Genomic DNA, 23,932 nt, shown 5'->3' with positions numbered 1-23,932 from the left:
GGTTTCCTCACCTATTAATGAGCTTTTCTGCAGTCTTAATATAGATTTTAGACCAGCTAATGAGCTTGATCAACTCGAGCTGAACTAGCAACGGCCACACCCCTTTCCCTGCCTCCCAGTCCAAACCCCCTTGCAACTCTTATTTAAGGTTTAAAGCCTCAAAGAGAAAGCTGTTCTACGCAAATTTAATGAAAAACGTTATGTATTTCTGTCTTTACTGTAACGCAGAAAGTCTAAATTTGGCAAAATTGAAAGAGCTTGAAAATACAGCCCAAAGGCTTCGTTCTATTTGTGCAACTGAACTATACAGCGTCTGCTGCAGGAAAACTTGGCTTCAAAGTTAACAGGTCAGAGACCAATTTACTGTGTACTAACTAATACCTGTGGGCAATGGATCATCGAGCCCTATGACATCTATAGAAGTGTGTGGTCATAATGTTAAGAATGTCAAGCAGTTCCTACCTGGGTTTAACTGTCTGCTCAAATGGAAATCTAGATACAGAGATAGACATAAGGGTAGCAAAGGCAACTACCGTCTTCGGCAGTCTTCTGAGAACAATATTTCATTCCCTAGATCAGCAGTCTCGAGCTTACTCTGTCTCAGTAGCTCGCATTATGCTTTACTCGTCAGTAACTTGGCACATGACTCAGAAGATGAAGGCAGATGCTGTCCAGACAGAATAACTCCACAAAATTGAATGCGTTAGATAGTTTGTTGGAGATCCTCTGGTCCTTTAAATTATCGCCCCTATCTGAGCAGCTTGAGTCTCGCCCGCTGTGTTGGTGCGGTCACCTACTTCACCTGTCCACTCAAACACCCGCCCAACTCACCTCCGACTTCAATCCAACTGCAAACAGCTAGAAACACCCCAGAGGTAGGCCACACACAAGATGAGCAGACATAATCCACGTTGGACTAACTACTAGGAATATCGACCTTAAAAAAGCTCCAACCCTCACCCAGACGGAACACTCTGGAGACAACTAACAGTACTGCTTTCTCATTCCCTCTACGCTGGCAGCGTTGCGGAGCAAGAACTTTAAGAAGAAGTAAAGGAGAGGTTATGACCCTTGTTCGCGAGAGCCTAGAGCATCAACTTACGAATTTGCCCTCTATTAATGATTACAGTAAAATTTATGGGTTGAATTACAGCCAAACTAAACCCCTAGACCTTTTTTTAGCGGCAATGTATGTTTTCTATTATTTGCCCGGTCAAACCGCTGCTGCAAGACAGGCTTTAGGGGAAGAGCTTCAGGAAACGACAGATTATATCCAGGGAACAAATTCTTTTTTGGCACAGCTATGGAAGGAGATTACAATGAACTAAGCAGTAAATCTCTGGGCAGGTCATTCAGCCTCAAGAATTTCGTTGATTTCCCAACAGCCAAAGGTGGATTTAATATTCTCTGGATATAATTAGGACGAGTCTTCGCAATTACTATCAAAACTCAAGTAAAATTGCACCATTTTGTGGCAGCTATCATTTTATGTTGCAGTGGAAGCCCTATGGGAAAGATAAAGTCAGTAACTAACTCAGTAACTCAATTACTCAGTAACTCAAATAACTTCAAGGACAACTACAGAAGTCAATTACTCAGTAACTCAAATAACTTCAAGGCCAACTGATCGTGAACTTAAGTTACTGAAGTACCAATTACTGAAGTTTGGGGATTAGATAAAGAAAGAAAACTGAGCCAGAGTCTCGACTGCTGAGGATTCGGATTCAGAGATGGAGAATTTTAACAGTAAACTAAATGAAAATTGTTGTGAATTATTTCCGAAAAAAGGCCAAGGTCGGTAAAACTGACAAATCATATGTAAATTTGGACATTAAACAAATTATCAGACATAAACTACACTGACTTGGAAACGGAAATGAAGAAAAGGCAAAGAAGTTAAAAAACAAAATAGAAAAAAGCCTCCTCGAAACCAAACCTTCACAATTCTTCAGTAAAATTAAATACCTCACTGAAAGAGGTCTGCGGCCAGTTGATTTCGTGAAGGAGGAACAACCAGAGAAAACAGGGAACAACCTAAACTTTCATTTTGCTTCTGCAATACACCCATATCCATCGCTACCTCCTGAACCTTCATTTTCCCCTACCCTCTTCATTTTCAACTGAAGCAACGTCCTGAAAATTCGCAAGAAGATTCAAATGTTAAGTCTAATCTAATACTCAAAATGTAAATTTCAGAAATTATAAAGAATCGTTCTTTGTTAAAGAGAACATTAGTGTCACTCTTTGATATTCCAGTAACCGTTTGCGAAAAAAATTATGATTCCCCCTCATATTATTTACAATGGTATCACTAAAACAGGACATTTTTCACAAAAGTGGAAAACCCGATTTATCACTTCTATTTCGAAAGAAGGAGCAGGAGGTCGACCACTCTTACATCGATCTTCAGCCAAGTTTATGAAAATTTTGTTCCCTTGCGATAGTAATTGGTAGTAATTTGTAAGAAGTAATTGGTAAGAAGCAATTGGGTAACATCTTCAACTTCCACTACAGAACAACTTAATTACAATAATAAAAAAAACTCGCTCTTGTTTATCAGAATATTTTACTGGAAAGATGAGAAAACATTCCTGAATATCTTATGAATATTGTAAAATGTTTACTAGCAAACAGAGTAAAACATTGTAAAATATAAAAATAGTTTTTCCTCTTTTTTAACGGTTTTCTGCGGAGTCCCACATGGAACAGTAAAGGGTCCTTTATGCTTCCTCCTCCATTTTATTTCATTACTGAACATAAATGTTCAGTAATGACCGTTTCATTTCTTACAAAAAGCCACCTTGAATTTTAACCACCTATAGACCCAAACCTCCTAGTGAACAGTACTACCTTATTAGGGGTAGTGATCTCTCCTGACCTTGCAGGGTATAAATATACTATATTGACTGTAAATCAGGAAAACGGTGCTATCCAAATGTTGAAAACCCTAAAGAAATTTCAAGTTCCAATGGATAAACTAAAATAATTTTCTCCATGTTTACCCATCCATTTTTTAGAAAATGCTGTCCGGTTTCACCATTTCACTCAAACACAGTACATCCCAACTTGTAATATGCGTGCCCCCAGGGGTATACGTAAGCCTGTGAGGGACTACGCTTGAAATATCAGTAATGGCGTAATCAAAATCTTGACAGGGTTGAAACGTAGGTTACGCTCGTCATATAGTCAGTTATTTTGTTATTTTATAAATTATTATGAATATTCTCAGTTTTCTTATGTTGTGTGTTTATTTTTTTGCCTTTAAAGCTCAGCCTTTATTAAGATGATAGAGAAAATAAAACTAATTTCTTTTAAGTATTATAGACAGTTAATAGTACTGCGTGGAAGGAGGTACTCAATGATGATAAACTTTCCTACAGGGTATGTGATTTGAAAAAGGTTGGGAACCACTGCTCTAACAAAAGAAGAAAGTGAAGATACTGAACGGGTTCTGAAGAGATTACCACACATTATCTATCGAAGTTTACCATTGCCTTACTCTTTTTATCTAGAATCATTTAAACTTGATCCTCTTTATATCCGTAGTGAGAAACTGTGCAAGAAATTTAGCTTTTTTCCTTCTATATCCGAACTAAAAGAACTTCCTTCCACCTCTTAGATTCTGACTCCCCAGAGAAGCAGCTGTGAGAGTTTCAACTTTGACACCAGTTTCCTTCAGGTAACAGCGCTATTCACGAAGCTTTGTGCTGAGTTTTATTCGTGTTTCAAATAATTCGTTGTTGTACTTTACTGAAAAAATATGAAGGTTTTTTACTTTTATGACTTTAATAAATCAAATTCATTTAGTTTTCATTTAGTCTTCAGAGTGGAAACACCTTTTTGGATTCACTCACTTTGGACAGAATTAATTAACTACCATATTCTCTGCGATATATATATATATATATATATATATATATATATATATATATATATATATATATATATATATATATATATATATATATATATATATATATATATATATATATATATATATATATATATATATATATATATATATATATATATATATATATATATATATATATATATATATATATATATATATATATATATATATATATATCGCAGAGAATATGGTAGTTAAACCGTTGGCTGTTTTATTCTGGCTTTTAAATCTAACTTGATTGTAATATCAATAAAACTATTTTTCCTCCTAGTGGCAGAATAAAATCTTGTTTCATATCAGTTGTTCTAGTCGAAATAATCGCCAGCCAAATGAAGTTGGACTTCATTCACCAACACAGCAATTTATCCACTGAGGCTCGACGATTTTTACCAGGCATACGAATCACCAAAATTGGTTTACTGCCTTAAACGACTCTCTTACTTTTAGGGTTCCTTTTTTTCAACAAAATGGCCCTCCTATGTTACTACCTTCTCGGTTTCCTCACCTATTAATGAGCTTTTCTGCAGTCTTAATATAGATTTTAGACCAGCTAATGAGCTTGATCAACTCGAGCTGAACTAGCAACGGCCACACCCCTTTCCCTGCCTCCCAGTCCAAACCCCCTTGCAACTCTTATTTAAGGTTTAAAGCCTCAAAGAGAAAGCTGTTCTACGCAAATTTAATGAAAAACGTTATGTATTTCTGTCTTTACTGTAACGCAGAAAGTCTAAATTTGGCTAAATTGAAAGAGCTTGAAAATACAGCCCAAAGGCTTCGTTCTATTTGTGCAACTGAACTATACAGCGTCTGCTGCAGGAAAACTTGGCTTCAAAGTTAACAGGTCAGAGACCAATTTACTGTGTACTAACTAATACCTGTGGGCAATGGATCCTCCAGCCCTATGACATCTATAGAAGTGTGTGGTCATAATGTTAAGAATGTCAAGCAGTTCCTACCTGGGTTCAACTGTCTGCTCAAATGGAAATCTAGATACAGAGATAGACATAAGGGTAGCAAAGGCAACTACCGTCTTCGGCAGTCTTCTGAGAACAATATTTCATTCCCTAGATCAGCAGTCTCGAGCTTACTCTGTCTCAGTAGCTCGCATTATGCTTTACTCGTCAGTAACTTGGCACATGACTCAGAAGATGAAGGCAGATGCTGTCCAGACAGAATAACTCCACAAAATTGAATGCGTTAGATAGTTTGTTGGAGATCCTCTGGTCCTTTAAATTATCGCCCCTATCTGAGCAGCTTGAGTCTCGCCCGCTGTGTTGGTGCGGTCACCTACTTCACCTGCCCACTCAAACACCCGCCCAACTCACCTCCGACTTCAATCCAACTGCAAACAGCTAGAAACACCCCAGAGGTAGGCCACACACAAGATGAGCAGACATAATACACGTTGGACTTACTACTAGGAATATCGACCTTAAAAAAGCTCCAACCCTCATCCAGACGGAACACTCTGGAGACAACTAACAGTACTGCTTTCTCATTCCCTCTACGGTGGCAGCGTTGCGGAGCAAGAACTTTAAGAAGAAGTAAAGGAGAGGTTATGACCCTTGTTCGCGAGAGCCTAGAGCATCAACTTACGAATTTGCCCTCTATTAATGATTAAAGTAAAATTTATGGGTTGAATTACAGCCAAACTAAACCCCTAGACCTTTTTTAGCGGCAATGTATGTTTTCTATTATTTGCCCGGTCAAACCGCTGCTGCAAGACAGGCTTTAGGGGAAGAGCTTCAGGAAACGACAGATTATATCCAGGGAACAAATCCTTTTTTGGCACAGCTATGGAAGGAGATGCCAATGAACTAAGCAGTAAATCTCTGGGCAGGTCATTCAGCCTCAAGAATTTCGTTGATTTCCCAACAGCCAAAGGTGGATTTAATATTCTCTGGATATAATTAGGACGAGTCTTCGCAATTACTATCAAAACTCAAGTAAAATTGCACCATTTTGTGGCAGCTATCATTTTATGTTGCAGTGGAAGCCCTTTGGGAAAGATAAAGTCAGTAACTAACTCAGTAACTCAATTACTCAGTAACTCAAATAACTTCAAGGACAACTACAGAAGTCAATTACTCAGTAACTCAAATAACTTCAAGGCCAACTGATCGTGAACTTAAGTTACTGAAGTACCAATTACTGAAGTTTGGGGATTAGATAAAGAAAGAAAACTGAGCCAGAGTCTCGACTGCTGAGGATTCGGATTCACAGATGGAGAATTTTAACAGTAAACTAAATGAAAATTGTTGTGAATTATTTCCGAAAAAAGGCCAAGGTCGGTAAAACTGACAAATCATATGTAAATTTGGACATTAAACAAATTATCAGACATAAACTACACTGACTTGGAAACGGAAATGAAGAAAAGGCAAAGAAGTTAAAAAACAAAATAGAAAAAGCCTCCTCGAAACCAAACCTTCACAATTCTTCAGTAAAATTAAATACCTCACTGAAAGAGGTCTGCGGCCAGTTGATTTCGTGAAGGAGGAACAACCAGAGAAAACAGGGAACAACCTAAACTTTCATTTTGCTTCTGCAATACACCCATATCCATCGCTACCTCCTGAACCTTCATTTTCCCCCTACCCCCTTCATTTTCAACTGAAGCAACGTCCTGAAAATTCGCAAGAAGATTCAAATGTTAAGTCTAATCTAATACTCAAAATGTAAATTTCAGAAATTATAAAGAATCGTTCTTTGTTAAAGAGAACATTAGTGTCACTCTTTGATATTCCAGTAACCGTTTGCAAAAAAAATTATGATTCCCCCTCATATTATTTACAATGGTATCACTAAAACAGGACATTTTTCACAAAAGTGGAAAACCCGATTTATCACTTCTATTTCGAAAGAAGGAGCAGGAGGTCGACCACTCTTACATCGATCTTCAGCCAAGTTTATGAAAATTTTGTTCCCTTGCGATAGTAATTGGTAGTAATTTGTAAGAAGTAATTGGTAAGAAGCAATTGGGTAACATCTTCAACTTCCACTACAGAACAACTTAATTACAATAATAAAAAAAAACTCGCTCTTGTTTATCAGAATATTTTACTGGAAAGATGAGAAAACATTCCTGAATATCTTATGAATATTGTAAAATGTTTACTAGCAAACAGAGTAAAACATTGTAAAATATAAAAATAGTTTTTCCTCTTTTTTAACGGTTTTCTGCGGAGTCCCACATGGAACAGTAAAGGGTCCTTTATGCTTCCTTCTCCATTTTATTTCATTACTGAACATAAATGTTCAGTAATGACCGTTTCATTTCTTACAAAAAGCCACCTTGAATTTTAACCACCTATAGACCCAAACCTCCTAGTGAACAGTACTGCCTTATTAGGGGTAGTGATCTCTCCTGACCTTGCAGGGTATGAATATACTATATTGACTATAAATCAGGCAAACGGTGCTATCCAAATGTTGAAAACCCTAAAGAAATTTCAAGTTCAAAAGGATAAACTAAAATAATTTTCTCCATGTTTACCCATCCATTTTCAGAAAATGCTGTCCGGTTTCACCATTTCACTCAAACACAGTAGATCCCAACTTGTAATATGCGTGCCCCCAGGGGTATATGTAAGCCTGTGAGGGACTACGCTTGAAATATCAGTAATGGTGTAAACAAAATCTTGGCAGGGTTGAAACGTAGGTTACGCTTGTCATATAGTCAGTTATTTTGTTATTTTATAAATTATTATGAATATTCTCAGTTTTCTTATGTTGTTTGTTTATTTTTTTGCCTTTAAAGCTCAGCCCTTATTAAGATGATAGAGAAAATAAAACTAATTTCTTTTAAGTATTATAGACAGTTAATAGTACTGCGTGGAAGGAGGTACTCAATGATGATAAACTTTCCTACAGGGTATGTGATATAAAAAAGGTTGGGAACCACTGCTCTAACAAAAGAAGAAAGTGAAGATACTGAACGGGTTCTGAAGAGATTACCACACATTATCTATGGAAGTTTACCATTGCCTTACTCTTTTTATCTAGAAGCATTTAAACTTGATCCTCTTTATATCCGTAGTGAGAAACTGTGCAAGAAACTTAGCTCTTTTCCTTCTATATCCGAACTAAAAGAACTTCCTTCCACCTCTTAGATCCTTACTCCCCAGAGAAGCAGCTGTGAGAGTTTCAACTTTGACACCGGTTTCCTTCAGGTAACAGCGCTAATCACGAAGCTTTGTGCTGAGTTTTATTCGTGTTTCAAATAATTCGTTGTTGTACTTTACTGAAAAATATGAATGTTTTTTACTTTTATGACTTTAATAAATCAAATTCATTTAGTCTTTAGAGTGGAAACACCTTTTTGGATTCACTCACTTTAGACAGAATTAATTAAGAGCTTTAAACGTGAATTAATTCAGTGACCCAAGCTAACTCATCTTTAATCAGTGATAATATATCAAAACCCATTCCGGTTCAAAAAATGGCAAATAGAGTATGCCAGGAATGCAGATTAAGAGTTGCTATTAACTCTATTCAGTGCAGTAGCTGTGAGTTTTACATCCATGAACATTGCTCCGGTATAAAAAGTTGTAAGTGGTCAAAACATTGGCTTTGCCTAGATTGTACTACAAAAGAAGATACTAATGACAAGGTAGTACCCTTTGATGACTCTGCGTTGTTCCACCCAGACCCTGTCTACCCTTATGACACCTCCACGTCACCCATCGGGAAGTGACCTAGTCAACATTTTGAAGGAAATGAGGTCATCACCCTTTTCGTCTCTCAAATCAATTCCCTGCCAAACCATTTCCATGCCCCAGGACAGTCCCCCTCAACCACGTCAAAAGTGTCCTGCCAAACCAATTTCGTTTCAAATTCAACTGATTTCAGTTGCCAAACCCCTGACCAGGCTACAGTATTCAAGACCTGTGCTTCCTGCCAGTCCAACTTGTTAAACAACGTCCCTACTGCACCTAAAACATGAAACTCTCCCTCCAATGCAGCGGTTATTATCATTGATGAGTGAACTTGAAAATGTTATTATAGAAATGTCCACCCTAACCACTTCAAAAAGTGTTAGAGTTGGTAACCCCCAGTCTTTTCCAATCTAGGAAAAGGAGAAATCCCCAATTTCTGTTAAAACCAATATTAAAACAAGACTTCTTGATGCTAATGTTGCTCCTGATAACATCATCAAAAATCAAAATTTAACAGAAGACAAGGTCAACGACAAAATTATAGATACGAATCCAGTGATTTCCGGTTCAACTAAGATAAAAAGACAAGTTTGTGTGTTTAAAGGATTAAACTGTCTTGGTTTTAATCCCCTCTCAGGCGCAAGTGTTCAAGATCAAGTTCATTCTGAAATTGAACCTAATTATGCATGTAAAACTAGGTGTGAGTTCAGGGGAAATGGTGGACGTGGAAGGGGTGTTAGTTGCCTTCCAATCCCTTTCGACTATTAAAAAGGGCACTAGCCTATTTCAATCGAATGAGCCTTTTTTGAAATTTCTATGACAAAAGTTTCTATAAAAACCTTATATGCCCCCCGGACACAATTTGCAACCCTTTCCCTGAAGGCTGTGGGGGAGTCTCCTTCTCGAAAACATAATTTAAATGTGGAAATGAACTACACTGAACAAGATGGCTATCTCAAAATTTTCATCAGATGCGTTTCGGGAAATGGTGGGCGTGGAAGGGGTGTTAATTGCCTTCCGATTACTTTTGACTATTAAAAAGGGCAAAAGTCACTCCAATTTCCGATTGAGTGAGCCCTTTTCGAAATTTCTACGACAACTTCTTCGATACGAAGTGCCCTGGTCTAAAGGAAAAATATAATAAATAATAAATTGTGCCAACATCATTATTATATGCCCCCGGGGCATAAGTTAAAACCGTTGCCCTGAGGATTGTGGGGGAGTGTCCTCCTCAAAAACATAATCTCTATCTGGAAATCAACTATGCTGAACAAAATGGCTATCTTGAAATGTTGATTGGAAGTGTTTGGATAAATGGTGGGCGTGGAAGGGGTGTTAGTTGCCTTCCAATCACTTTTGACTATTAAAAAGGGCACTAACCATTTCAATTTCCAATCAAATGAGCCCTTTTCGAAGTTTCTACGACAAATCCTTCGATACGAAGTGCCCTGGTATGGAAGAAGAAAAACAAAATAATAATACATTGTGCCGACATCGTTTTTTACTTAGGCAGCGCTATTGCGCTGCCTATGAAAAGAGGGAAAAAAAGAAACAACCTCATTGATCTTGGTTATATTCTTCTTTTGGTTTTTTTTTTCCAAAACTGAAAAAGGTTACATAGACTTACTTACCCAAGCTATTTTATTCTGATTACTCAACAGACAACAAGGACATGTGCTATTCATTCTGAAAGTTTATATTAATAAATTGACTGATTGATTTTGTACTATCTATCCCCTCAGGACTTGCCCAAGGAAAAGATACAGGGCTTATAACCCTAACGTAGACCACTCCTTTCAGCTAAAGAAGGTTTGGAAGCTTATTCTAGTTTATTCTAAAATTCTAGAAGTTTATTCTAGAATTCTAACTTATTCTATTATAAGTAAGCTTGTTCTTAGAACTAATTTGGTTGTATACACCTCGTGAGCATAGGTCATCACAAACCTGACTTGGTATATATTGTTATGCTTTTTCTTAATTATATATTCTTAAGCAATGTTTTTTGTATTTTTCCGTACTTTTTTATATTTTCCTTAAAATTAGCTTGTTCTGCATTTGAAGTACCATTATAGACTAAATCTCTTGTACAGGGGCGTAAATTACTATGGACCAGGGGTGTGGGTGGCTCAAATGCCCCCTCTATACCCAATTTTGCCCCCCTCCCCTCCAGCTGAAATTTAGTTTCTGCAAAAAATCTTGTGAAAACTAAGATAAGCCTGCACAATTCAAGTATCCAGAGAAACAGGTCAGTTTTCATTAGAAAATCTTTGCCTTTGTTGTAACATGTGGATCATTGTTCAGTTTTCACTGTCATTTTCACTTGATTTGGAAAAATTGGCTCCAAATTTGCCCCCCCCCTCCAGGATTTTGACAAAATTACGCCATTGCTCTTTTATATTTGAAATCAAATTTATGTTTGAAACTTTACAAACTTATTCAAAACTTAGCAGAACGACAGAGAAAAGCACGTTGTCCCAAATACCGGAGAAAAGTTTTTAACCCTGTAAAGTAAATGAAGCAGAAGTGAAAAAAAAGGAAAAGTAAAGTAAAAGAGGTATTGTCTGAAAAGTAACATGATATCTAGAAAGAGCTCAAAATAAGAAATCTAATGGTGCCACTTTTACATTATTAGTATGCTTTAGAAGTGGTCAACCATTAAACTAATAACAAAGCATATTATTTAGGACTATATAATATAGGACTTTAGGACTATATATCCTGTTTGCTTAATTTCAAAATCTGTAAAAACCATGAAAACTTTTTTTTCTTTTATAGAAACGTGTTGCCGGTTCTCAGCATGGCTGTCTTTTCCTATTTATTTTTTTCAAAAAGCAGGCAACCAAAAAAAATATTTGTCTTATACTTGATGTTGTTTTTGTACCAAAACAGGGTAAATGCCAACTTTCAAATTATTTGAATTATTCCAACTCTTCACACCTTGTTATTAGCCTTTTGATTTAGGTTTCCTTGGCCTCCGCTTTGCAAAGAAAGAAAAATGTATATTGACTTCTACATCATGACATACTAAAATTGCCTTGAATATGCATTATCCTATGAAGCTATGTAATTACAACTAGCCAATTACAAAAAAAGTGTTGATTGTAAACCTCGGTTTGGTCATCTCATTTACTTGGGCTGCTTCTACCAAACGCTCGCCAGGAACACTAGAACAAATCTGTCCTGCAACTTCATCCATAGTAAATCTAAAAATGATGTTTATATATTAGGGCTGTATAGTGCAAATAGGAATGAAAATGTACCCTAGGTTAAGTACATTTAGAAGGGCTTTCAACCATAGCACCTAAAATAATGACTGACTCCCTCTTTTTCAAGTCTCACTCCTTTGTTTATACAGATAGTTTTTACTGCAAAATGCAAAATGCATAAACATTGGCGACAAGTTACTAGTTTTGGCTGCATTTGTTTCTCTAAACGAAAAGAAAAACTAAAATAAAAGAGGTATTGTTAGAAAAGCAACCATGATATCTGGAAAGAGCTTAAAATAAGAAATCTAATGGGATTACTTTTAAATTTTTAGTATGTTTTAGAAGTGGTTCACCCCTCAACTGATACCAAGACATGTTATTTAGAACTATGTGAGACCATAAAGAGGGGGGTAGAGGTATACATCCTGCATGCTCAATTTCAATAGCTGCAAAAAGCATGAAAACTTTTTTCTTTTATATAAACATGTTGCCAGTTCTCAGCATGACAGTCTTCTCCTGTTTCTTTTTTTCCAAAAAGCAGGCAAATGAAAGAGGTTATTTGTTATTATCCTGGACATCTTTGATTTTTTTAACTAAAACAGTGTCTATTTTGACTTTCAACTTATTCGAAATACTCCAACTTTTCATACCTTATCCCCAATGTTTTTAATTTAGCTTCCTTATGCTTTGCAATGAAATACAAATGTCACGTTTACTTCTAAATCTTGACATGCTAAAGATTGCCTTGAACAAGCAATGTTGATGTCCAAACTAAAGATCACAATCTAGCATTGTCTAGAGTTAATTTAAAGCTGAAATATAGGAAGAGTAGCTAACTTCCAGGATGTTACTGTGTGAGTACGGTACCCAAAAGAACAACAAAAAAGACATAGTGCACCATGAGATCATAAACAACAAAGAAATATAGATATCAATTTAGGAGGTTGGTTTCTTCTAAAGGAAAAATGCTAATAAAATAAAAGGGGTACCATCAGGTTCCTTATTTAATGCTCTTTCTGAATATCATGGTTGCTTTTCTGACAATGGATACTCCATCCCCTGATGGTCTCATATACAGCCTTACTGATATATTTCTCAGTTATTTAACCTTGTGGTATATCATGGGCTCTTTCTTAAAACCGGTTTCTGCATTCAAAAACCTGATGATATCTTGTTTCACCTATGATTGATTGCAATATTGGATAAAAATATTGTTTGATATGATTTCAAAAAGCAGATAACAATGGAAGGAAAAATGATAACCTAATTAATAACCTAGAATCCTACTGCACATTATAATGTAAGAAGTTTATTGATTCAATATTTTCTTGTATTTTATATATATATATATATATATATATATATATATATATATATATATATATATATATATATATATATATATATATATATATATATATATATATATATATATATATATATATATATATATATATATATATATATATATATAATATATATATATATATATATATATATATATATATATATATATATATATATATATATATATATATGGACATAGGGTTACCATATAGATCTTATGGTAGAGGCTCCACTGTGCCGGGTAAAGAAAGTAAAGCCTCGAAACCCGTTAAGGCAGGTGGTATTTCTTCTGATGAGCCCTAAATGAAAGGTTCTACTTGGAAATATTTTTGCTAGATTTAAGGTGCTTTTGCTTGTAAATTTACAACGACTTACATTTATTGATGACGACTTTGCATGGACTTGGACATTTCTATTTGGTTGACGGTTCGGGTATACTGTTTGGTCCTAGGTAGTTGGATAGATGGGTAAGGTACGGGCCTCGTTCAAGTGCACATTTGTCTCAATTGCTGGATTAGGACGACAGTTTTTTTTTTTTTTTTTTTTTTTTTTTTTGTTTCCAAGTAATTACCTCTTAAACATAATATATATATATATATATATATATATATATATATATATATATATATATATATATATATATATATATATATATATATATATATATATATATATATATATATATTCCTGTGGCTAAATCTGGTACATTTGCAAAAAAGGGGGGGTATATTTGCAAAAAAAAAAAATGATATCTGGGAATAAAAAATATAATGAGACTATTTTTGCATCATTAATATGCTTTATAAATAGTCAGCCACTGAACTGATACCAAATTATATTATTTAGGGGGACCTAATTAATAACATAGAATCCTACTGCACATTATAATGTAAGAAGCTTATTGATTCAATATTTTCTTGTATTTTATATATATATATATATATATATATATATATATATATATATATATATATATATATATATATATATATATATATATCATATATATATATATATATATATATATATATATATATATATATATATATATATATATATATATATATATATATATATATATATATATATATATATATATATATATATATAAGTAGTAGAAGGGCCTTATTGAGTCGTGTCCCTCACCCCTGCTGCCACCTATAACTTTTTTGCACCCCATATATGGGCATAGAGTCCCTAGGGAGAACACGTGGTTTATGGTTTTCTCACTGAGAATGAAAAAACAGGAATTTTCTCACTTGGAAAACAGGAACTTTGTCACATTTATGTCTGTTTTCATGGATGTTTTATGGATTTTCTCAGTGAGAATTTGAAAAACAGGAATTTTGTCACTTTCATGGATTATTGAGTCATTAACCAAATCGTTTCCGGGCAAAGTTAATGACACTTCCTTCCTGTTCTTGTTCAAGCCAAATGTTATGAGTTTCCGGAGAACACCTGTGCTGTCAGTCATTAATCAAATTGTTTCCGGGAAACAGTTAACTAATGTCTGACAGACAACGTAAAATTGATTAATGTCTTTGGATTTCGAACAGAGATTTTATCGAGGCAAAGTTTATATCACACATAACAGATGAGGTCACGATTGATTAAATTGTCTCAGGCACGAAGTCTATTAATGTCTGGAGGTCTTCCTGAAGAATTGTTTCCGAGGCACAGTTTAGATCTTAGCGATGAATTGTTTTAGCGCGGGAATCATGTTTCCAAATCATTGAAATGCGCCAGCGCAGAGATGCCAAACAAAAGGAACATGCTGAAATTTCGTTTAGGGATAATTTTGGCGAAACCGTTTTAGCTATTTTATGGAATTATTTCGACGAAACAGTTAGAGACATTATAAAATATGATTTTTGAAGAGATTTTAAAAGAGAATTTAATGGTGAAACTCTGTGGTCGTTATAATACACAAGTTCCATTTGAACAGTGTCGTGAGGTCCTCTACCCCAACCCCAAAGGGCTCCAACCCCCTACCCCAACCCCAAAGGGTTCCGATCCCCCTACCCCAACCACAAAGGGTTCCAATCCCCCTACCTCAACCCCGAAGGAAGCCCCCGGTCCTCAAGCGTCCCCCCAAGCTCCCAAAGGGCCCCCAGACCCCCAAAGGCTCTCCCCGGGCCCCCAAAGGCCCTCCCCCGGTCCCCAAAGGTCCACCGGGCTCCCAAAGGACCATTCGACCCTCAAGGGCCCCCCAGACCCCCAAAGGCCCTACCCCAGTCCCCAAAGGCCCCCCTGGACCCACAAAGGCCCTCCCCGATCCTCAAAGGCCCCCCCCAGGCTCCCAAAGGGCCCCCGCACCCCCAAAGACCCTCCCCCCGGCCCCAAAGGTCCACCCGGCTCCCACAGGGCCCCCGGCGCCCCCAAAGACTCCAGAGCCCCACATTATAATACTTTTTTAAGGCTTTATTATATCTTTTCAGAACAAATTATTATTTTAGGGAATTATTTCGGCAAAACAGTTAGAGACATTTTAAAATATGATTTTTGAAGAGATTTTAGAAGAGGATTTGAGAGTCGAACTCCGTGGTCGTTATAATACACAAGTTCAATTTGAACAGTGTTGTGAGGTCCTCTACCCCAACCCCAAAGGGTTCCGATCCCCCACCCCAACCCCGAAGGAAGCCCCGGTACTCAAAGGCCCCCCCAAGCTCCCAAAGAGCCCCAGCCCCCCAAACGCCCTACTCAGACCCTCAAAGGCCCTCCTCTGGTCCTCAAAGGGCCCCCGGACACCCAAAGGGCACCCCGGACCCCAAAGGCCCTCCCCCCGGTCCTCAAAGGTCCCCCGGGCCCGAGAAGCACCGCGGGGCAGGAATGCGCCGCAGGGGGATGCGCCGCGGGTCGGGGGAAGCGCCACAGGGATGCACCGCAGGGATGCGCCGCATGGCTGCGCCGCAGGGATGCGCCGCAGGGATGCGCCGCTGTTTGTTATAGTTCTAGTTTACTTTAATTTTATTTAAGAGTTTGATGTTTTACCGTTGAGTTTCAGTTAGAGTTCTTGTTTAGTTTTAGTTAAGAGTTTAGAGTTTTTAGCGTATAGTTTTTGTTGAAGTTCTAGTTTAGTTTAGTTTCAGTTAATAGTTTAGAGTTTTAGCTTAGAGTCTTAGCTTAGAGTTTTTGTTAGAGTTCTAGTTTATTTTAATTTTAGTTAAGAGTTTGATGTTTTACATTTGAGTTTCAGTTAGAGTTCTAGTTTATTTTAGTTTTAGTTAAGAATTTAGAGTTTTTAGCTTAGATTATTAGAGTATAGTTTTTTTTTAAGTTCTAGTTTAGTTTAGTTTTATTTAATAGTTTAGAGTTTTATCTTAGAGTCTTAGATTAGAGTTTTTTTTATAGTTCTAGTTTATTTTAATTTTATTTTAGAGTTTAGAGTTTTAGCTTAGTCTTAGCTTAAAGTTTTTTTGTTAGAGTTCTAGTTTAGTTTAATTTTAGTTAAGAGTTTGATTTTTTTACCTTTGAGTTTCAGTTAGAGTTTTAGTTTAGTTTTAGTTAATAGTTTGTTGTTTTACCTTAGAGTCTTAGCTTAGAGTTTTAATTTTAGTTATAGTTTAGTTTAGTTTTATTTAAGATTTTATAATTTTAGCTTAGTTTTTTTGTTAGATTTCTAGTTTAGTTTAATTTTATCTAAGAGTTTGATTTTTTTACCTATGAGTTTCAGTTAGAGTTCTAGTTTAGTTTTATTTAAGAGTTTAGAGTTTTTATTGAAGTTCTAGTTTAGTTTAGTTTTTGTTAATATTTTATAGTTTTAGCTTAGAGTATTAGCTTAGAGTTTTTGTTAGAGTTCTAGTTTAGTTTAATTTTAGTTAAGAGTTTGATGTTTTACCTTTGAGTTTCAGTTAGAGTTCTAGTTTAGTTTAGTTTTAGTTAAGAATTTAGAGTTTTTAGCTTAGAGTCTTAGCTTAGAGTTTTTGTTTGTGTGTAAGTTTTTTTTGTGTTTAAGTTTTTGTGTGTGTGTAAGTTTTTTCTTTTGTGTAAGTTTTTTTGTGTGTGTGTAAGTTTTTGTGTGTGTTTAAGTTTTTTTGTGTGTTTTTAAGTTTTTGTTTGTGTTTTTGTTTTTTTTTTTGTGTAAGTTTTTTTTTTGTTTGTTTTTGTAAGTTTTTGTTTGTGTGTAATTTTTTTTGCGTGTGTTTAAGTTTTTGTGTGTGTGTGTAAGTTTTTGTGTTTGTGTAAGTTTTTGTGTGAGTGTAATTTTTTATGTGTGTGTTAGTTTTAGTGTGTGTGTAAGTTTTTATGTGTGTGTAAGTTTTTGTGTGTGTGTAAGTTTTTGTGTGTGTGTGTAAGTTTTTATGTGTGTGTAAGTTTTTGTGTGTGCGTAAGTTTTTGTGTGTGTGTAAGTTTATGTGTGTGTTTGTAAGTATGTGTGTGTGTGTGTGTGTGTGTAAGTCATTGTGTGTGTGTGTTAGTTTATGTGTGTGTAAGTTTTTGTGTGTGTGTAAGTTTTTGTGTGTGTGTAAGTTTTTTTGTGTGTGTGTAAGTTTTTGTGTGTGTAAGTTTTGTGTATGTGTGTAAGTTTTTGTGTGTGTGTAAGTTTTTGTGTGTTTTTAAGTTTTTGTGTGTGTGTAAGTTTTTGTGTGTGTGTAAGTTTTTTTGTGTGTGTAAGTTTTTTTTTGTTTGTTAGTTTTTGTGTTTGTAAGTTTTTGTGTGTGTAAGTTTTTTGTGTTTATGTAAGTTTTTGTGTGTGTGTAATTTTATTTGTGTGTGTAAGTTTTTTTGTGTATAAGTTTTTTTTTGTGTGTAAGTTTTTTTGTGTGTGTAAGTTTTTGTGTGTGTGTAAGTTTTTTTGTGTGTGTAAGTTTTTGTGTGTGTGTGTAAGTTTGTGTGTGTGTAAGTTTTTGTGTGTGTGGAAGTTTTTGTGTGTGTGTGTGTAATATTTTGTGTGTGTGTGTATTTTTTTGTGTGTGTGTAAGTTTTTGTGTGTGTGTAATCTAGAGTTTTTGTTAAAGTTTTTTTTTGTGTGTGTAAGTTTTTGTGTGTGTGTAAGTTTTTTTGTGTGTGTGTAAGTTTTTGTTTGTGTTTATGTTTGTTATTTGGGTTATGCTTATGTTTTTTTTTTAGTTTTTTTTGTGTTTGTATTTTTATGTGGTTGTTTAATATTTTTTTTTTGTGTAAGTTTTTGTGTGTGTGTAATTTTTTGTGTGTGTGTGTAAGTTTTTGTGTGTGTGTAAGTTTTTGTGTTTTTGTTATTTTGTGCCTGCGTGTTAGTTTTTGTGTGTGTTTTAGTTTTTGTGTGTGTGTAAGTTTTAGTTTGTTTGTTAGTTTTTGTGTGTGTGTGTAAGGTTTTGTGTGTGTATGAGTTTTTGTGTGTGTACCCATATCAATTCTATTTTAATAAAATAATATAAAAATTTCCACTTCAATTCAGATTTTTCTCAAACAGATGAAAGAATATAAAATACTGTTCTAAATTCTTCATAGAAGATAGAAAAGTTCAAGTTCTCTTCTGAATTTTACCAAAGAACAATTCAATTCTAATTTCTCCAGAGAAAATAAAAAGCTTCCACTTCAGTTTTAAGTTCACCAAGACATAAAAAATTTAAAGTTCACTTCTAAATTTTTCTGTAGAAGATAGGAAAAGTTATACTTTGATTGTGATTATTTTCCATGAAGATAAAAAGTTTCACTTTAATCCTAAATTTTCTTAAATTCAATTCCGACCTTTCTCAAAGAGATGAAAAAATTTAAAGTTCTGTTCCAAATATTTTCCCGGAAGAAGAAAAGTTCAACTTTGATTCTGAATTTTCTCAATGAAAATGAAATAATTTATTGATCAATTCTATTTTCCCAAAATAATATAAAAAGTTTCCACTTCAGTTCAGATTTCTCTCAAACAGATGAAAAAATTTAAAATACTATTCCAAATTTTTCATAGAAGACAGAAAAGTTCAATTTCTCTTCTGAATTTTACCAAAGAACACAATTCAATTCTAATTTCTCCAGAGAAAATAAAAAGCTTACACAGATTATTTTCCATGAAGATAAAAAGTTTCACTTTAATTCTAAATTTTCTTAAATTCAATTCCGACCTTTCTCAAAGAGATGAAAAAATTTAAAGTTCTGTTCCAAATATTTTCCCAGAAGAAGAAAAGTTCAACTTCGATTCTGAATTTTCTCAATGAAAATGAAATAAGTTATTGATCAATTCTATTTTCCTAAAATAATATAAAATTTTACACTTCAATTCAGATTTTTCTGAAAGAGATGAAAAAATTTAAAATACTGTTCCAAATTTTTCTTACAAGATAGAAAAGTTCAAGTTCTCTTCTGAATTTTACCAAAGAACATAATTCAATTCTAATTTCTCCAGAGAAAATAAAAAGCTTCCAATTCAGTTTTAAGTTGACCATGACATAAAAAATTTAAAGTTCAGTTCTAAATTTTTCTACGGAAAAATTTAGAACTGAACTTTAAATTTTTTAAAGTTCGAATTTTGAAATTAAAAAAAAAAATTAAAGTAAAATTTTGAAATTAGAATTGAATTATGTTCTTTGGTAAAATTCAGATGAGAACTTGAACTTTTCTATCTTGTAAGAAAAATTTGGAACAGTATTTTAAATTTTTTCATCTCTTTGAGAAAAATCTGAATTGAAGTGTAAAATTTTATTTTATTTTAGGAAAATAGAATTGATCAATAACTTATTTCATTTTAATTGAGAAAATTAAGAATCGAAGTTGAACTTTTCTTCTTCCGGGGAAATATTTGTAATAGAACTTTAAATTTTTTCCTCTCTTTAAGAAAGGTCGGAATTGAATTTAAGAAAATTTAGAATTAAAGTGAAACTTTTTATCTTCATGGAAAATAATCAGTGGAAGCTTTTTATTTTCTCTGGAGAAATTAGAATTGAATTGTGTTCTTTGGTAAAATTCTGAAGAGAACTTGAACTTTTCTATCTTCTATGAAAAATTTTGAAGAGCATTTTAAATTTTTTCATCTCTTTGAGAAAATCTGAACTGAAGTGGAAACTTTTTATATTATTTTGGGAAAATAAAATTGATCCATAACTTATTTCATTTTCAATGAGAAAATTCAGAATCGAAGTTGAACTTTTCTTCTTCCGGTAAAATATTTGGAACAGAAGTTTAAATTTTTTCATCTCTTTGAGAAAGGTCGGAATTGAATTTAAGAAAATTTAGAATTAAAGTGAAACTTTTTATCTTCATGGAAAATAATCAGAATCATAGTATAACTTTTCCTATCTTCTACGGAAAAATTTAGAAGTGAACTTGAAATTTTTCATGTCTTGGTGAACTTAAAACTGAAGTGGAAGCTTTTTATTTTCTCTGGAGAAATTAGAATTGAATTATGTTCTTTGGTAAAATTCAGAAGAGAACTTCAACTTTTCTATCTTCTATGAAAAATTTAGAACAGTATTTTAAATTCTTTCATCTGTTTGAGAAAAATCTGAATTGAAGTGGAAATTTTTATATTATTTTAGGAAAATAGAATTGATATGGGTACACACAAAAAAACTTACACACACACAAAAACTTACACACACACACACACAAAAACATACACACACAAAAAAACTTGCACACACACACAAACATTTACAACAAAACAAAAATACAAACACACACAAAATATTACACACACACAAAAACTTACACACACACAAAAACTTAAACACATACAAAAGATTACACACACACAAAAAAACTAACACACGCAAAAAAACTTACAAACACACAAAAACTTACACACAAACCAAAAATAAAACACACAAAAAAAAAAAAACAAACACACAAAAAATTACACACACAAAAAAACTTACACACACAAAAAAACTTACGCACAAATAAAATATTGCACACACAGAAAAACTTACACACACACAAAAACTTACACACACACAAAATCTTACACACACAAAAAAAATAACACTAAAACAAAAACATACACACACACAAAAACTGAAACGCACACACAAAACTTACACACACAAAAACATAAACACAAAAAAAAACTTACACACAAAAAAAAAATTACACACACACAAAAAAACACATACACACACAAAAAATTACACACACAAAAAAAAACTTACACACACACAAAAACTTAAACACCCAAAAAAACTTACACACACACAAAAACTTACACACACACAAAAACTTACACACACACACAAAACTTACACACACAAAAACTTACACACACACAAAAAAACTTACACACACACAAAAACTTACACACACACAAAAAATAACACACACATAAAAAAACACACACACAATTACTTACACACACACACACACATAAACTTACAATCACACACAAAAACATACACACACACGAAAAAAATTACACACACACACAAAATCTTAAACACAAACATAAACTTACGCACACACACACACAAAAACTTAGAGACACACAAAAACTTACACACACAAAAAAACTTACATACACACAAAAACTTACACACACATAAAAAAAAAAAAGAAAAAAAAAAAATACACACACACAAGCAATTAAACACACACACAAAAACATACACACACACACAAACAAATACACACACACAAAAGAATACACACACAAAAAAAAACATACACACACACAAACTCTTACACAAAAAAAAAAAATTACACACACACAAAAACTTACACACACACAAAAACTTACACACACACAAAAACTTACACACACACAAAAAAATACACACAAACAAAAACTCTAAGCTAAGACTCTAAGCTAAAAACTCAAAACTCTTAACTAAAACTAAACTAAACTATAACTCTAACTGAAACTCAAAGGTAAAAAATCAAACTCTTAACTAAAATTAAACTAAACTAGAACTCTAACAAAAACTCTAAGCTAAGACTCTAAGCTAAAACTCTAAACTATTAACTAAAACTAAACTAAACTAGAACTTCAATAAAACTCTAAGCTAAAAACTCTAAAATCTTAACTAAAACTAAACTAGAACTCTAACTGAAGCTCATAGGTAAAAAAATCAAACTCTTAGCTAAAATTAAACTAAACTAGAACTCTAACAAAAAAACTCTAAGCTAAAATTCTAAAATCTTAACTAAAACTAAACTAAACTAGAACTCAAATTAAAACTCTAAGCTAAGACTCTAAGGTAAGACACCAAACTATTAACTAAAAATAAACTAAAAATCTAACTTAAACTCAAAGGTAAAAAAATCAAACTCTTAACTAAAATTAAACTAAACTAGAACTCTAACAAAAAAACTCTAAGCTAAGACTAAGCTAAAACTCTAAACTCTAAAATAAAATTAAAATAAACTAGAACTCTAAAAAAAACTCTAAGCTACGACTCTAAGCTAAATCTCTAAACTATTAACTAAAACTAAACTAAACTAGAACTTCAACAAAAACTCTAAGATAAGACTCTAAGCTAAAAACTCTAAATTCTTAACTAAAACTAAACTAAACTAGAACTCTAACTGAAACTCAAAAGTAAAACATCAAACTCTTAACTAAAATTAAACTAAACTAGAACTCTAACAAAAACTCTAAGCTAAGACTCTAAGCTAAAACTCTAAACTATTAACTGAAACTAAACTAAACTATAACTTCTACAAAAACTCTAATCTAAAAACTCTAAACTCTTAACTAAAACTAAACAAGAACTCTAACTGAAACTCAATGGTAAAACATCAAACTCTTAAATAAAATTAAAGTAAACTAGCACTCTAACAAACAGCGGCGCATCCCTGCGGCGCATCCCTGCGGCGCTTCCCCCGACCCGTGACACATCCCCCTGTGGCGCATCCCCCTGCGTCGCATTCCTGGCCTGCGGTACGTCTTGGGCCCGGGGGACCTTTGAGGACCGGGGGAGGGCCTCTGGGGTCCGGGGTTCCCTTTGGGGGTCCGGGGCCCTTTGAGGACCAGAGGAGGGCCTTTGAGGGTCTGAGTAGGGCGTTTGGGGGGCTGGGGCTCTTTGGGAGCTTGGGGAGACCTTTAAGTACCGGGGCTTCCTTCGGGGTTGGGGTGGGGGATCGGAACCCTTTGGGGTTGGGGTAGAGGACCTCACAACACTGTTCAAATGGAACTTGTGTATTATAACGACCACGGAGTTTGACTCTCAAATCCTCTTCTAAAATCTCTTCAAAAATCATATTTTAAAATGTCTAACTGTTTCGCCGAAATAATTCCCTAAAATAATAATTTGTTCTGAAAAGATATAATAAAGCCTTAAAAAGTATTATAATGTGGGGCTCAGGAGTCTTTGGGGGCGCCGGGGGCCCTTTGGGAGCCCGGTGGACCTTTGGGGACTGGGGGAGGGTCTTTGGGGGTTCGGGGGCCCTTTGGGAGCCTGGGGGGCCTTTGAGGATCGGGGAGGGCCTTTGGGGGTCCGGGGGGCCTTTGGGGACTGGGGGAGGGCCTTTGGGGGTCTGGGGGGCCCTTGAGGGTCGAATGGTCCTTTGGGAGCCCGGTGGACCCTTGGGGACCGGGGAGGGCCTTTGGAGGCCCGGGGAGAGCCTTTGGGGGTCTGGGGGCCCTTTGGGAGCTTGGGGGGACGCTTGAGGACCGGGGGCTTCCTTCGGGGTTGAGGTAGGGGGATTGGAACCCTTTGTGGTTGGGGTAGGGGGATCGGAACCCTTTGGGGTTGGGGTAGGGGGTTGGAGCCCTTTGGTGTTGGGGTAGAGGACCTCACAACACTGTTCAAATGGAACTTGTGTATTATAACGACCACAGAGTTTCACGATTAAATTCTCTTCTAAAATCTCTTCAAAAATCATATTTTATAATGTCTCTAACTGTTTCGCCGAAATAATTCCATAAAATAGCTAAAACGGTTTCGCCAAAATTATCCCTAAAC

The 23,932-nt window shown here is 34.7% G+C and overlaps 1 protein-coding gene across 3 annotated transcripts in view; it reads right to left on the bottom strand.

Annotated features, from left to right (window-relative positions):
* The window catches only part of WDR79 (Telomerase Cajal body protein 1 homolog), an 83,744-nt gene that overhangs the window by 15,149 nt on the left and 44,663 nt on the right, over nt 1–23,932 (bottom strand). For 2 of the 3 annotated variants that reach the window (XM_089093814.1, XM_089093813.1), the window contains exon 2: nt 11,679–11,774. In XM_089093814.1, coding sequence (XP_088949940.1) covers nt 11,679–11,767 — 89 coding nt within the window. In that variant the 5' untranslated portion in view covers nt 11,768–11,774. Of the gene's footprint in view, nt 1–7,905; nt 8,157–11,678; nt 11,775–23,932 lie in introns of those variants that run through there. The other variant, XM_089093815.1, reaches the window with a different exon arrangement.

This window comes from Artemia sp. Qi Xiang Cuo, chromosome 9, assembly GCF_049724085.1.
Source record: "Artemia sp. Qi Xiang Cuo chromosome 9, ASM4972408v1, whole genome shotgun sequence".
NCBI lineage: Eukaryota > Metazoa > Arthropoda > Branchiopoda > Anostraca > Artemiidae > Artemia > Artemia sp. Qi Xiang Cuo.
The sequence above is the reverse complement of the archived record's forward strand: the minus strand, read 5'-3'. Positions and strand labels throughout refer to the sequence as shown.